This window comes from Carassius carassius, chromosome 35, assembly GCF_963082965.1.
Source record: "Carassius carassius chromosome 35, fCarCar2.1, whole genome shotgun sequence".
Lineage (NCBI taxonomy): Eukaryota > Metazoa > Chordata > Actinopteri > Cypriniformes > Cyprinidae > Carassius > Carassius carassius.
In genome coordinates, this window is record NC_081789.1 from 25,636,508 (window position 1) to 25,652,196 (window position 15,689).

At 34.8% G+C, this 15,689-nt stretch overlaps 1 protein-coding gene across 1 annotated transcript; it reads right to left on the bottom strand.

Moving 5' to 3' along the window:
* Positions 1–7,494: 7,494 nt before the first annotated feature.
* On the bottom strand, positions 7,495–14,304 carry LOC132116397 (V-type proton ATPase 16 kDa proteolipid subunit c). The gene is made up of 3 exons (XM_059525229.1): positions 14,050–14,304; positions 9,048–9,231; positions 7,495–8,510 (listed from the first exon to the last, which is right to left on the bottom strand). Exons 1-3 carry the CDS (start codon positions 14,120–14,122, stop codon positions 8,306–8,308), a joined length of 462 nt encoding a protein of 153 aa, XP_059381212.1. The 5' UTR covers positions 14,123–14,304; the 3' UTR covers positions 7,495–8,305.
* Between the last annotated feature and the right edge of the window lie 1,385 nt (positions 14,305–15,689).

Sequence of the window (15,689 nt, forward strand, 5' to 3'; positions counted from 1 at the left end):
ATACTTGAAGGATGTTAACAGGGGCGGGACTAAGTCGATATAATGACCAATAGGAACGTCATATCCGCACTCATGTTTTTCATTAAAAAGTCTTTATGGTTATGAAAACCCAAAGCCTATTATCTGTTGAATATGTTGTTAATTTTCTTATATTGGATGCTAAATTATTTTATTCATAAACAAAAATGGCTTAAGTCTCCTTTGACTTCCCCCTTTTTTCTTGTGAAATTGAAGACTTACAAATAATTTGGATAAAAGTGTCTGCTAAATGTATAAATATAAATGTAAATAACAAAAAGAGTGGTAGGTTTCTGATGTCTTATGTCAACTTTTCCAAAAGAATGTAAGTTTATTTTTGCACTTTTATGTACCCATAATACTATAATTTGATATGCAAATCCAGAATGTTTGTTTTTATTTTATGATTGCTTCTTGTTGGAGTGTATTTATGTCTCACTTCACTGTTTTTGTATGTTTGTACAAGTTTTGCAATAATTGTTTTTTTTTTAAATGACAAATATTTATGGAAAACAACTGAATCACTTCACAACTGTCCATTTACATTGTCATAGATGCAACGGAATGTAAATAAACATATATGCAAAAAATACAGCCATTCTGACATAAGTGCAACAAAAAGTAACATGATAATGCATTGTTTTTGGACATGTAACAGTACAGTTAGCATGGTCAAACTTTTGTATGTACCAAAACAACCTATTTTTGGACATTTATATTAGAAATGCAATGTTTTAGTTGAACATTCACTATAATGATATTCACTGGAGATCCATGGTACAGTACCATGGTGTATATATCGAAGTACCAGGATGTTACCTTATAGCATCACTACAGCACAGTAGTATTTTTGTAAGAGGTGTAAATAACCAGAGGACAGAAAGTCTGAATGTCTCTGAAAGGGTGAAATAAACTAAATGAAAGCTCACACGTGTCTCAGAGGAAAGTTCTGTTTTATTTGATTCCGTTGTATTGTACTCTATTCAGTTCTATGCTTCTCTAATGTGCTACATTTCATCTGTTATATTCTTCTCTATTAACATGATAAATGTCATGGGCCCACTTGCCATTACATGTTTTAAACAGTAATATCTTAGTCTGAACCAAAAGTAATATAGACAAACTATATATCATTGGAAAGCTTAAAGACTGTAGTTTTGATATGGTGACTGATTTTCTTATATATTTTACAGAGCAACTGTAATTTATTAATATGCAAGAAGAGCACTCATCAGTCAGAGTCAGAGAGAGTTCTGGGGTCTCATTTATAAAACTATGCGTAGGATCTTTACTAAAAGTTTACGTGCGCCCAAAAGCCAAAAATGGCGTACGCCAAAAAATATTCCGATTTATAAAACCGTGCGTACGCACACCTGTAAGCAATGTTCCCTTTATAAATCACAGATCACCCGCAGATGTGCGTACGTGAACCAGCCTCATATCCCGCCCTGTACACGCCCATTTTTAACCATAAATAGTCAATGCAAATCACCTCATGATTGCTGATCAGCATGTAAATGAGAGTGGAATCCCATATATACCTGGAAAACTGGCATGCGACCCGCCAATTAATTAATCCAAGAAAGTAAAAACGTGCATTTCTGTTAGCCTAATTTTAATAATGGCGACAGGTGAGAAAAGAGGAAAAAAACGTAATTTCTCAGATACTGAGATTGAAACACTTGTAGGGGAGGTGGAGGCTCGGAAAACTGTGTTATTTGGTGGCCACAGCAGTGGGGTCAATAATAAAAAGAAGCAGTGCGAGTGGCAAAGTATTGCTTCTGCCGTCAATTGTGTCAGTGGGACAGAACGGACAGTTGCAGAATTAAAGAAAAAATGGTCCGACCTGAAGGTATACAAATTTTTTTTTTACCAACATATTACATTTGTGTTTTATTAGGCTATATACCTATATAAATAGCAATATTGATTTTCAAAAAGTTTTATTTACATGTGCTTACAGTATGCAAAATATGTGAAATAAAGATTCTCATTCATTCAAGGTGGAGGCAAAGAGAAAACTGTCCTCCCACCGCCAGAGCGTGGCTGCAACTGGTGGGGGCCCATGTACAGCTGATCTCACATCAGTGGACAGCAAAATCGCGGCTATAATTGGGGAGGTCAGCGTGTGTGGTATTGTGTCGGAAAAGGAGGGAGACACTGACGTGACTGAAACCACAGAGGAGCAAGGTTAAACCGATTTTTAATCATTAACGCTGTACATTTGAGTGTGTGGGGTGATAAATGGATAAATGTTGCCAATTGTTTGTCCTCCAGTCCTTCCGGAGTCTGAAGCTGTAAATGAACAGGAGGTTCAGGGTGAGGGGTTCTCAGATGCAGATGCACAGCGTCCGGCTCAAAGCAGTGCCCCTTCTGCGTCTGGCACGTCCAAAAGTGGTCGGGTACTCACTGACGCAGTCCTGCAGTTACAGCGAGAGACAATAAACGCTGTCAACAGGGTTGCAGATGAGCTACGGCAGATGAGAGAAGTGATGCAAGAAATTGCACAATCATTAAAAGATGCAGTTAAAACATGAACCTTGAGTTTTGTCTTTCTTTACAAACGCCACATGACATCCTCACGGATTCTTGCACCTCGTTGATATCCCTCTTGTCGGCCAGGGGGCTGTGGCTCGGGGTCGTAATGCTGGGGTAGAGGGAGATCAGGAGGGAGAGGAATACCGTTTCTCAGTGCTATATTGTGCAAAACACCACACGCCCTGACAATCTTGCACACTTTTGCTGGATGGTATAAAAGTCTGCCACCCGAGGCATCCAGAGCACGCCATCTGCATTTCAGGATGCCGATGGCACGCTCCACAACTGCGCGGGCACGAGAGTGGACCTCGTTATAATGAGTTTCCTCTGCGCTCTGCGGGTTTAAAAATGGGGTGAGGAGCCAGCGTCTCAGGGGGTAGCCACTGTCGCCTGCAGGTTATAATTATATTAAAAACAAAATTGTTACAGTTTCTACTTTTTAATATTGTTAAACTCACCAAGAAGCCAGCCATCACGTACTGCGCCTGCATTTAGTCTGTTCCCTACACTGCTATGTGTCAAGATAAAGGAATCATGTGTTGAACCAGGCCAGCGTGCCACAATGTTTGTGAGGGTCATGTTGGAGTCACATATGATTTGCACATTAATAGAATGCACATGCTTTCTATTAACATAAGCAAATTCATTTTCAGATGGTGCCCTTATAGCAACATGAGTGCAGTCAATTGCGCCGATTACATTTGGGAAACCAGACATTGCTGCAAATTGCGTTTTAATTTCGGCCTGTTCTCGCACAGTGTAGGGGAACCTGATGTATCGACTAACCATATTAAGTATACCATTTAAAACGACAGATATTATGGCACTCAGGGACGGCTGTGATATACCAGACCTATAGGGTGAGATGATAGATTCCAATAGAATTATTTCATATACAAAAAGGTCTTAGAGACAAATTTGAGGATTACATAGTTTTTTTATATTATTAATTTACCTGTCTGCCAATTCCCGCTGGAAACAGCCGGTTGCCAAGAACCCCAGAGTGGTGAGGACTTGTATTTGGACTGGGATGGCATGGTTCCGGCGTGTTGCCCTCTCTAATACTGGACCCAATTCAGCACATAGATCCAAGAGCACAGCTCTAGGGAATCTAAATCGGCTTATTAGCCAGTCATCATCATGGGCCAGGAAATCATCATGGTCCCTGAAAACTCGTTCTCTCCTTATTCTGCCATTAGCGTAATCCTCCAACAGTGCCAGGAGTGCCATCATGAAGCATTACATACCCGGGTCACCGGAGAATTTATATGTTTCTAGCAAATAGACTGATCGTTAACACCTTGACAAAATCACTTAATTAATTTGTGGGCGAAAATTTAAGACGAAAATGTTATAGTGAACACATGCTTCTTGACGGTTTTGTAATGAACACCGTAATAGTTAGGACCGATGATGAGTAGCGATTGTGCTTCATGACTGTATTTGCAGACTTTGACATTTTATGATATAGGCTATGTACATTAAGGAAAATATTTCCTTTTTACACTGTGTTCTGCAGTTCTCTAATAAAAGGGTATTTCATGCTATTCTGTAGGCTATCACATGTATCGCGCCATGTCCTCCTGTGCTCCCGTTGTGGACAATGTGACTGTAAGGCAGCGCTGATTATTATTTTATTTTACTTTTAATACATTTTGAATTACGTTTGGATTTTACTAGATGTATATAGCCTAAAACAATCGGCACAAATAACACTGTTGGATTTAATCTTCATGATAATGTGGATATAACGTATGAAATGGAGTGAAAATTAAATGTCATTCATTCTTATAATCGTTCTTCTCACATTTATTTTCTACAATCTAACTTCAGTTCACGACCTCACCATCGGTGTCGCCAATTCCCTTTGTCTCCAGAATGTGCGTACGCACGGCTCAAAGTTTGCTTAAAGGTGCGCACATTCTCCCGTCAAGTTTGTTTTTTATAGATCACAACCTTTGCGTGGGAACTGGCGTACGTACGTTTCCAGCCCCGTTTTGTGCGTACGCACGCTTTATAAATGAGGCCCCTGATCTTTACTTTGAAATAGTGATGCATAGATGAAATCATGAAAAATCTGTAAAAATCTTTATTCATTTTCATGGAGAGTGTTCAAAAGATAACATCCATCCTTCTTTGATGCATGTGAACTTTACCGTAAGTCCAGGCTTCTCGTAGCATGTCTTTTGAGGTTGATTTGAAATCAAATAATGCCATAATGACCCTTAATACTTCTGACTGTGATGTCTAAATATTGAGAAAAGTATGGAAAAACATGTTTCAGGTCACTCAAACCATTTATGGAAATGAAGGCACCCTTACATGGTTACTAATGTGGTTTGATGGTCATCTAGTGGAAAAGCTTGGTACTATGCCCAAACAAAATTTAACTGAAAGCTCATTTTTTTTTGTGATAGCAACCTCAAATTTTGAAACCTTTAAAAAAACCTTTCTTTTTTTTATTATATAATATTTCTAACTTTTCACTTCTACAATAATCTGCAAAGTCTGTTTTAAAAAGAGACCAAACTTAAGTCTGTGTGGACCAAAGCATTCAACATGTATAACAGTTTAAGTTGGAAATGTCATTTTCACGTCTATGCTCAAAGAGTGGAACCGACAGTTAACAGGTTAAATTCTATGCAAATCTATTCTGTTGTGTTCTTCTATTCTTCTGTATTCTACTATATTGTTCTTTTTATATTCTACTCTACTCTGTTATATTGTGCTCTATTATTTTATTCAGCAGTATTCTATTATACTTGTTTTACTTGATTTTATTCTGCTCTATTCTGTTCTATTGCACTGTTATAGTACAGTCTTTATTTAATCTATTCTGTTCAGCTCTACGCTGCTCTATTCTATTGTGCTCTATTCTCTATAATATTTGAGTCTTTTATATTGTGGTGTAATCTATTCTATTCCATTGTGCTCTATTTTGTTATTTTCTGGACTACGCAATCCTATTGTGCACTGTATTTTTAGGAGTGCAGTAACATGATCTGTTTCTAGATACTGTGCTGATCGACCCACGCTTCTTCTTGTGTTGTTCCACCGTTCTCCACATGGTGGTGCACAGCATCTTATTTTGTGATTTATTTTGGTGAGTTTTGAACACAGGATAGATGTCCAGAAGTCTGAGGTCACGCTGAAGATCAACCTGAAAAAGCGACATTAAAACAAACATGCTGTGTAAAATTAATAAGAAATACTAAAGTTTCTGCTCTGTTTTGAAGTAAATTTCAATTGAAAATAATTTACAAATATTTAATAAAAATAAAAATGTTGGAATAAAAGATTAATTATAATATAGTGTAATATGTATTATAATAATTTTAACTTAACTTATTTTTAACATAAACTGCAATTATTTGCTCTGTGGAACATCTCAGAACATGATTATGTTCACCCTAATCAACCAAATATTAAGACATACTTGAATTCGTATTCAGTAATTATAAAAATGATTTACAATACATTATTAATAATGCTGTCAAACGATTAACCGCGATTAATCGCATCCAAAATAAAAGTTTTTGTTGACAATGTGTGTGTACTGTGAATATTTACTATGTATATATAAATACAAGCACATGCATGTATATATTAAAGGAAAACATAATGTTTAATTTAATATATTTATGTATAATATAAAAAAAATAAAAAAATACATATATAAATGTACCTACATCTAAATATTTTCAAAATATATACTTATATATATAGTATATATATATATATATATACACACACACACACACACAATCAGTATACACAGTACACACACACATATATTATTTAAACAAAAACTTTTATTTTGGATAGAGGACTTCCTGTATCATTTTATATATATAATGTTACAATGTTTCGAAAAGCGTCGAAAAGGTCATGCAGGAAGCCCTTATATGGACATGATGTGGGCGTGTTTCCATGCAAATTACTAACCTAGCACAAAGTTCTTAGAATAGTGGTTCTCAACAACTAGGACACCTCAGAAAACTTTGACCTTGATTTATTCAAATGAATAAAATTAATTTAAATGGATTTAAAGGCCATGCTGAAAAAACTAAAGGTTTTTTTTTTACCTCCTTTCCGCTCAATTACTTTTGTTTTATTGAAAAAAACAAACCTGAATCAGAATCTTGCGTCAGAATTACAAAACAGTGTTTTTGCAAGTTTTATGAAGTTAAAATTAATACTTCTTAAATAAGTTATAGAAAAGAGCAGTTAAATAAATATTTAGGACTAAATTGAAGGGAACACAATATGCTAATATAGTCTTTAAATCCAAAAATAAACAATAAGTTGTATTCACACACTTGAAAGTTTGAAAATACAACTTTCAACTGATCAAAATGACTTTTTAATTTATTTTATGAAATGCATAACAATAAAAGCATTACTAAAATATGGAAATAACTTTTTTTTTCTGAGAAAAAAGGGACAATTATCTTACAATGGACTTTAAGACCTTTTAATCCCTTAATTTGTACAAGGGTAAATTAAAACTTTAAAGACAGGCAGAAACCCTGCAAAATAAAGGAATTTAAATGGGATTCATTTTACTCCCATCTTCTGGTAATAAAAACAAGTAGTTTTGTGATAATTACTTGTGGAAATATCTAAAAGGTTAAAAACCACTGCATTGGAATGAGGTTAATAAATCAGTGTGGTGCAATAATCAGATTTTGTGTGCGTGTAAATGATGTTTATCAAACAGACTGAAAAAATTCAAATAATTTCCTAAATTATTTTTTTACTAAAATAGTGAACTAAATTCACAAAAAAAAATGGAAAGCTTTAAGGACGTTGAAATAATTTAGCCGTAAATCTATCAGTGCTGTTGGTGAATTATTATCAAGGTTGAGACTGAAGGCAAACACACACACACACACACACGAGCTGTCAGATGATGAATAAACACAGGGAACACAGGCATGTGGAAATTACACTTGCGAGACCCATCGAGGGGCACAAGCACACCTTTAATACAACCAAACATCAGATATACACAGAAACAACCAGAAATACACACATCGAGCTGAAATACTCCCAGACTGCACCCCGGCCCGTGCAGCTCTGTTCTTATATATAGATCTGTATTTATATATATATATTTATGTTTATATAAATATCAATTCAAAAGGATCTGAGGAGCTTCAAGTACATTTTCATGAACAATATTCTTAATAAATAAAACCAGTGGAAAACAAAAAAAAGGACGTTTTAACAAAATCTACTCCATTCCACAGACAGACTCGTCAGTGCGTTTTTCCACTTCTTAAACACTTCTTGGACACCAATGGAAATGTATAAAACTCCCAAATCACGTGACGGGAAGAGACGTGTGTTTCCCTCTCTAACATGAAGGGAGTGAAAGAGAGCGCGCGATTGGCTAACAGATGGATAGGCAGGAGTGGAAACAAACAGAGAATGAGATCTATTACAGCATTATTATTAGTATTATATTATTATTATTCTTTTTTTCTTCACAGACACAGGACGAAATCACTTTATACCGAATTTACAAGAAATAAAAACCATCAAACTGGGACGACTGTACACTTTCAGAGATAAAACCAAACGCAGAGCCTGTTATATTGTGTAGGATTATTTTCCCACCTCTCAATTCATCTAATTTCATTTTAGTTTAAGGTACCTTAATTTATTTTTTCCCCCCTTCCCACTTTTTTTTTTGTTTCACGTGCCCCGTCTTGTGGTCCGGCAGCGCTGCATGCTGACTGCCAGTTTATTTGGTTGAGAGAATCAGGGCTACGATGAGGCCGTAGAGACCCAGAACTTCAGCGAAGATCAGGATGAGGATCATGCCCACGAAGAGGCGCGGCTGCTGGGCGGTGCCACGGACGCCCGCATCTCCCACGATGCCGATGGCAAACCCAGCCGCAAGCCCACTCAGACCCACACTCAGACCCGCACCCAGATGCAAGAAACTCCTGCCACACACACACACACACACACAATCAAATGAGATCCCATGTTTGTCTAAAGAAAAACATCTTAAATAGTGAAATTTGTCTGCAGCAAATCAGTGCTTAATTGAGTACTTCAAACAAATTAAGCAATTAACATAAATATATATATTCATAAACAGTTCAAATTTAATTTAAAATGCATTTATTTTATTTAAATTAAATAAATGAAAAATAAATAATTAAAAAGAATTGCATAAATTTGTTGAAAAAAAAAAACAATACGACCAATCTTTTCCACAATATCATAAAACTTTGGTATTGACATAATATAAATCTGTTATTTTAGTACAATTAAGAACGTATAATAGTAATTAATCATATTATGAATTGGTTTTCTCTTGTCCATTTTTATTTAAAATAAAACAATTTTGTTGTATGTTTATCTAATATTAATTAACTTTTTAACCTTTTAAATATATATATATATTAAGTAAAACAATGTTTTTTTTGTTTAGTTTTGCTAACTATAAGTCAGAGTCAGAGATCTGTTGAACTCACTTGTACAGAGTGATCTTGTCTGAGATGCTGTTGGCGATGAGGACGGCCACCACCAGTCCGTATATAGCGATGATTCCCGCCATGACCACAGGAATGATGGACTTCATGATCAGCTCCGGACGCATCACAGACATGGCAGCGATCCCCGTGCCACTCTTCGCCGTGCCATACGCCGCGCCCAACGCTGCACACAGACACAAAACCCACTTACTCTTCATGCATGCTTTTCATAATTACTGCAGCAGAAATATTAAAGGGGTCATATGATTATTTGATGTAAAAGAATATGTTGGCATACTTTAATGATTGGCCGAACACTGCAAGCACTCGTCAAAAATGTAATACCCCTTTCCATAATCACTAGCTTCATCTTTCAGAATCACTGTACTTATGGTTGTCCATAAAATACATTGCTGTTCTGTTGTAAGTAATCTTAAAGAATCCTAAATACATCTACTTTAGGAAAACCAAATAAAGTGCTTTTTCTTTCTCCTAGATACACAGCATCTTCCTGACATGACTGCTTCAACACTAGCTGTGTTACTGAAACCACGCCTTCTTTCTTTGCGTGAACATTTGGGCGGCATTACACAAATATTTCCACATAGTGATGTAGAGATGTGGAGCCGTGTTTACACGAGGGGTTTTAGGGGGGCGTGGCAGAGTCTTAACTTTGATCAAGAATATCTCTATCTATTTGAGACTTTAGTCTTTGCAACGTTACAGATCTTCTTCATGCACCAAGAGCTTGTAACACTCCAAAGAGAGAGGAACAATTGAAATTGCATCATATATAACCCCTTTAAAGCACCGTTATTTGACTTTCCAATAAAAGTGCATTAAAACAGAGAGTAAACAGTTATAGGTATACTCTCAGCCCAGCTCTAAAAGACGTCTCCGTCTCCTGCGATGTTTCTGCAGTATAACCAAAAGGGAAAAAACATGAGTAAGAGTTGTACACTTCTGAACACAGACTGCCTGTGAAAAACTAAGCCTCAGAGCACTGCTAATGGATTGCTAGAGCATTACTATCACATTCTGCAAGGCTGAGGGTCAGCTGCTTCAACTATTTTACTGTCCACAACAATGAAAACCATAAATCTGACAACTTAGAAGATTAATAACATAACCATTTTTAACTAAAGTTTAATAGATGTTTCCAAAAACTTTATGAGCAATAGTAAAACTGAAGTCTGTATTATCAAAAAGCAATTATTTTGAATTGTAAAAATTGTAAACAACACTAATAATACAACAATAATAATACAATAGAATAATTATATTATTAGCGAGCAAGCTACTCACAATAATATCTATACTGACAAAAGAAATCTACCATGGAGAAAATGTAATAATTTAAGCAAACAGATCTCAGACTCAAAGCAATATTTCTGAAATACTATTATAGTTTTAATTAGTAATTTGAATTGATAAAAAAAAACAAAAAAACTTTAGGTTTAGATATCTTTTTTTTTATTAATTTTATTTTTTTATATCTACATATTTTTTTATTGTTTCTTATTTTTTTTTTTTACTATTTTTTTATATTTCATATTTGTATAATATTTCATATCTGACAATATATATTAATAATAATTAATAATAATTTGTTTTATTTCAACCAAGTATATTTGTATTATTATTTTATATATTTTTTATTTACTTATTCAAACCATGCAATTAAACCAAGTAAGACAGGCTTTTTTCTTCTTCTAAATGAATCCTCAGTATTCTGCATGGGGCTGCAAACCGTTAAGAGTTAATTTTAGGACTAGTGAGCTAGAGTTAGTGTTAATTCTGCTCACGCTTACAGCTTGTTCATCCAGGAATCTTAGTCTAATCTTAGTTTCAAGGATTAAAGGGTAACCCTGCTGCATTAACCACGATTACAACTACTACTGCAGCACAGAATCACACAAACTAGCCAATAACAGAGTGTGTGTGTGTGTGTGTGTGTGTGTGTGTGTGCCATGACAGATGGGCTCATGCGATGAAGAGCAGAATCAATCCTTCAGTGTGCAGATGGCCACTGTCCAAACACACACACACTATTTAAGACCAACTCTACCTGCTCTGAGAACAACACACACAACATCGTCAGGTAAAACAATATGATAATGGAGTCTGATTTACTGCTTTCACAGCTGATGATCAGTTCAAAAACATTGAAAAAAATCTCTGTTGTCTTGTTTTTGCAATGAAAGTGGATTTTGTTTTGATGTTGATGCATTCATTCATTTCATTCCATGACAGCAGCAGCTATAGCTTAGTTTCATGACAAACTCAGCGTAAGTGGTATAAATAATAACCATAATATAAAACAATCATAATAACAATAAAAATAAATCGATACATTAATTTAAAATCAATAAATTGTATTAAAAATATTATATAATAAAAATATTTCTTGCGACAGTATACACATATATTAGTTATATAAGCCCTATCAGTTTTATATTTGACAGAAAATCTAAACTTTTCCAGGGAGACGCTTTTTTTACATATGTAAAAAAACATGTTTAATAATAACAATTCTGAATAAAACCTATGCCTAATATAGGAGATTCAAATTAAATATGCTTTACTGTTGATGGACAAGTCTTGTGTGACCATTAAATTCAGCATTTTGTTAGCTCATGTCTATTTTTAAAACAAAATCAATAAGTAGACCTTTCATTTCTAACAGGGTCTGATGAAATCAGGTAAAACCATATGATCTGGCATTCAGATATAGGCTATAATGGATTATTTTTACCATTGAAAAGCTTGGGATAATCCTGAAGAACCAGAACTGACCCTCTATTAATATGGACATATCAACTGAAGGAAAAGTCTGGGAATGAAGATGACTATTCAACTTGACATGACATCTTTTATGCAAAATATGCAACACTTATTCAAAAAACTCAATGACCAAAAATGGATAGGATGACTTTAAATTCATAACTAAGAAGGTTTAACCATGCAACTGTCTTAACAGCTAAAAGCACAGCCGATTATATATAAGTGCACTATTGTGATCCATTCCCAATGGTAATAACTACTTAATTTTTTTTCTTCATGTTTTTGCCAATAAATGACATGATGACAGATTATATAAATAAACTTATAATTATAGGCTACTTATATTTTCAATATCTGGTGCAAACAGGCCACATCTAAAGCAGCAGATTCCCTCAAATATATAAATAATAAATCAACTTCAGCTGTTTCTTCTCTGCATCTGGCTTTCATGTTCAGTGATAAACTCACTCTGGAGGCAGACTAAAGAAAGCCGTCATTACTGACTCACAAAGACACGGATGCTGCTGTTTGATGCCGTTCTCATTAAGAAAACTGTTCAATCACAAATACACACGCAACATAACCTGCATTTGCTGACCTCACTTAATAGAATAATACACTATTTCCAGCCAGAAGTGTACGCATTTGAAACAAACACACACCAGCTGCTGCTGTATTAGTCTGTTTGCATTACTGATACTGACATTCACAGAGATAATGTTACAGATAACTCTGACCAAACAGGGCTGAAGTGTGGTCTAACAGTCCAGTGAAGAATAAACAGCCTTGTGCTGGATACACACACACACACACAGATGCATTTGATGTCGTGAGGTCCCTCACTAGTCACTACTGTAATTATGCACAATATGCAACACTTATTCAAAACACCTAATGCAATGACCAACAATGGATAGGATGACTTTAAACACATAACTAAGAAGGTGTATGCAACTTAACATCTGAACAGCTAAAAGCACAGCCGATTGTATAAGAAAAACATTAAAACATACTACTAAACCAGTCAATTTAACTAATAAACTAGTGCACTATCGTTACTCATTCCCACATACATTTCAGCTCGTCTCAGCATAGCACTATTTCTGGAAAATTAGTGGGAAATTAAGGTCTCTGATTACAGAAAATCAACCAGAGATCCAAATGTGAGATTTATTTTCTATTTCAGGACAGTGTTTTATTTTATAAAGCATTCTGCTCATCACAATCCCAATAAAGCTGTTAATGACTTAAATCTAATCTTAATACAATATGCATTAGAACAGCCTTCAGTTTGAGGTTAATTTTACAAAAAAAAAATACCCTTAGGGCAAGTTATTTTTCACTGGCTCAAGTTAAAATATTTAGGTGTGAATCATTAACCAATTTGTTTTTAATTGGATGAATTAAACATTTTTTTCCCCCCAATGTATAAATAAATCAGTAAATATCACATTAATATAATGCATAACTACAGGCTCCACCTTAAATTCAATACTTCAACCAATATAACATGAGTAATGATCAATACCTGTGAAATAAATCTAGTTTAACCTCGTAAATAATCCCTTGACCTGCAAAAAACAACAACTATAATCTCTAAATCGACCCAAAGCAGGGAATGCATTGACTCTCACAGCTGGTTAAATCCCATAAAGCTACATTTGCTGACATGTGACAAATATATGAAAATATTTCAGATTTTAAAATCAATATACGTGCACTGCAATAGTGTCAATAATTAATATTAAAAAAGCAATTTTGCAACTGGCACATATATATATGGATTATGATCATACAATAATAATTAATTATGAGAAAGCAGATGTTAACTAATATGAAATGTGTAGTAAATATGGTCACTTAAGCACGTATTTAATAACATTTTTAACAATATTTCATAAGACATGAGGAATAATAGAACCAGCCCTGACAGGATTATAATGATGCAGACATATTTTTTGACCTCACATCTGAAGGTGATGAGGATTAATAATTTTTTTAAAAAGGTGTTAAATAAATACGTTAAGTGTAACGGTTAAATTAATCTGTCCTCAATGACAATAACGAATAACAGCATTTTGAATGACATTTCCTCAGATATCAAGAATACTGTAACAGAGGGAGATTTTTATTACAATCAAGATGAAATAATTATGTGTAATCATATATAAATAAATGTTTAATGGATATGTTAAACAAATTTTGAAATAATATTTACCGCTGAAGACCATCGCCGCTGAGGCGCCCATCACTGCGAAGAACGACGAGTATTCAGGGCTTCCCGACGACATTATTCCTCTAATTTCACCTCAAAACCACCGAGCTGATGCTGCTGGAGAGGGGAGAACCGTTCTAACTGACGGAAACCGGGTTCTGGGGATGAACGGTTGGGTATGAAATAATGATTTTAAACTCAATCAAATGATGTAAACTGCTCTTAACGGATCCTGTAGGACGAATCTGCGGTACAAAATGGCTGTATAACGTCATCTGACAAACCGCGAGGAAAATCCCATCCGACTCCCGAAGGGGGAGGATATCTTGGAAATATAGGAATACGCGAAGATACTTCTTCAAATAGACGCAGAGAATCCATTTAGATTAAAAAGAGTTATAAAATCATTAAACAGAGAGCATTAGGGTGCAATGGAGACAGGGATTTAAAGGTTTTGTGGGTGTGTGGTCTCCCCTATTAGGAGAGATAATAGTGCGCTCCGCTGCGGGCTTTCCCTTTAATACTGAAGATGTTTAAATCCATGCGTTTAGAATCTGGGTGTGAGCAATATTATACTCTTAATAATATTTTATATATTTAATTTTATTTAAATAATTTCATACTGACGGGGAAAATCCTTGCAAACCTAGCCTCGCTGAAAAATATAGTACAGTTATTTTTCCTCATATAACAACACGGATGCAATCTAATGTAAAGCCGCATGTTTTAAAATCCCTCTATTAAGGTTTTTTTTTTAAAGATCAGTAGGTTTTATGCGTTATGTAACTTGTAAAGCATTATTTGCAATCTGTCTGCAAAAACATTTACTATTCACATCGCGGGCGACACATTTCAAGATATATTTAATTATTCAGAAAGATCATTTTGGTCTATTTAACGGTTTTCGACTTCAATATCGTGATCCTTAGGTATTGCATGCTGTTAATAATAACACTTCCTTATAATGAAGTGATATTATGTCACCCATGCAGTGGACTGTGATGAGGAGGATTCCCGAGATGAAGGTCATTCTGAGCAGTGACGTCAATTACAGACCACGCCCATCGCCAGCAAGAATCTTAATAAGACTCTTAATAAGGACTTTATTAGTTTTTTTATGTCATGCAACTTTTTTTTATTAATATATTATATATCTATACCTGTAATAATAAATTGCATTGTATCATATGTATCCAGCTACTGTAATTATGCCATATTTATTTCAAGTGTCAGTGTCTGCATGCCTGGTGAACACGTTGTTCAGGACACATGATGGAAGATCAATTAGTCTGCTCTCATTTAGCTGTGGGGTGAATCTGCATTATAAGGTCAATGATACACACATATCATGACCAGAAGAGAGCGGAGAATGGCATTTTCTCATCTGAATGTCCAATTGTTGGTCATTTCTGAATGCAATTAATTTTATACAAATATTGCACTCAGAAAAACTAATTTTAGAGTAGAGCTAGAAATTGCATAATCACTATAGAATTTTCTATGACTTTTCCAGGCATGTAAATCACAGTTTTACAAATTTTGTACGAGTTTCCAGGACTGTGGGGTCTTTGTTTACAAAAAATACAAAAACTAGACACCTACATGCACAAAAGACTGACCAAAAACCTTTTTTAATGATAGCT

Coding starts and splice junctions, on each gene's coding strand:
- LOC132116397 (XM_059525229.1), bottom strand. CDS start 14,122: ATGTCGTCGGGAAGCCCTGAATACTCGTCGTTCTTCGCAGTGATGGGC. Junction 9,232..14,049: donor AGCGGCGATGGTCTTCAGCG/GTAAATATTATT, acceptor GTCTGTGTGCAG/CGTTGGGCGCGGCGTATGGC. Junction 8,511..9,047: donor GACAAGATCACTCTGTACAA/GTGAGTTCAACA, acceptor TGTGTGTGGCAG/GAGTTTCTTGCATCTGGGTG.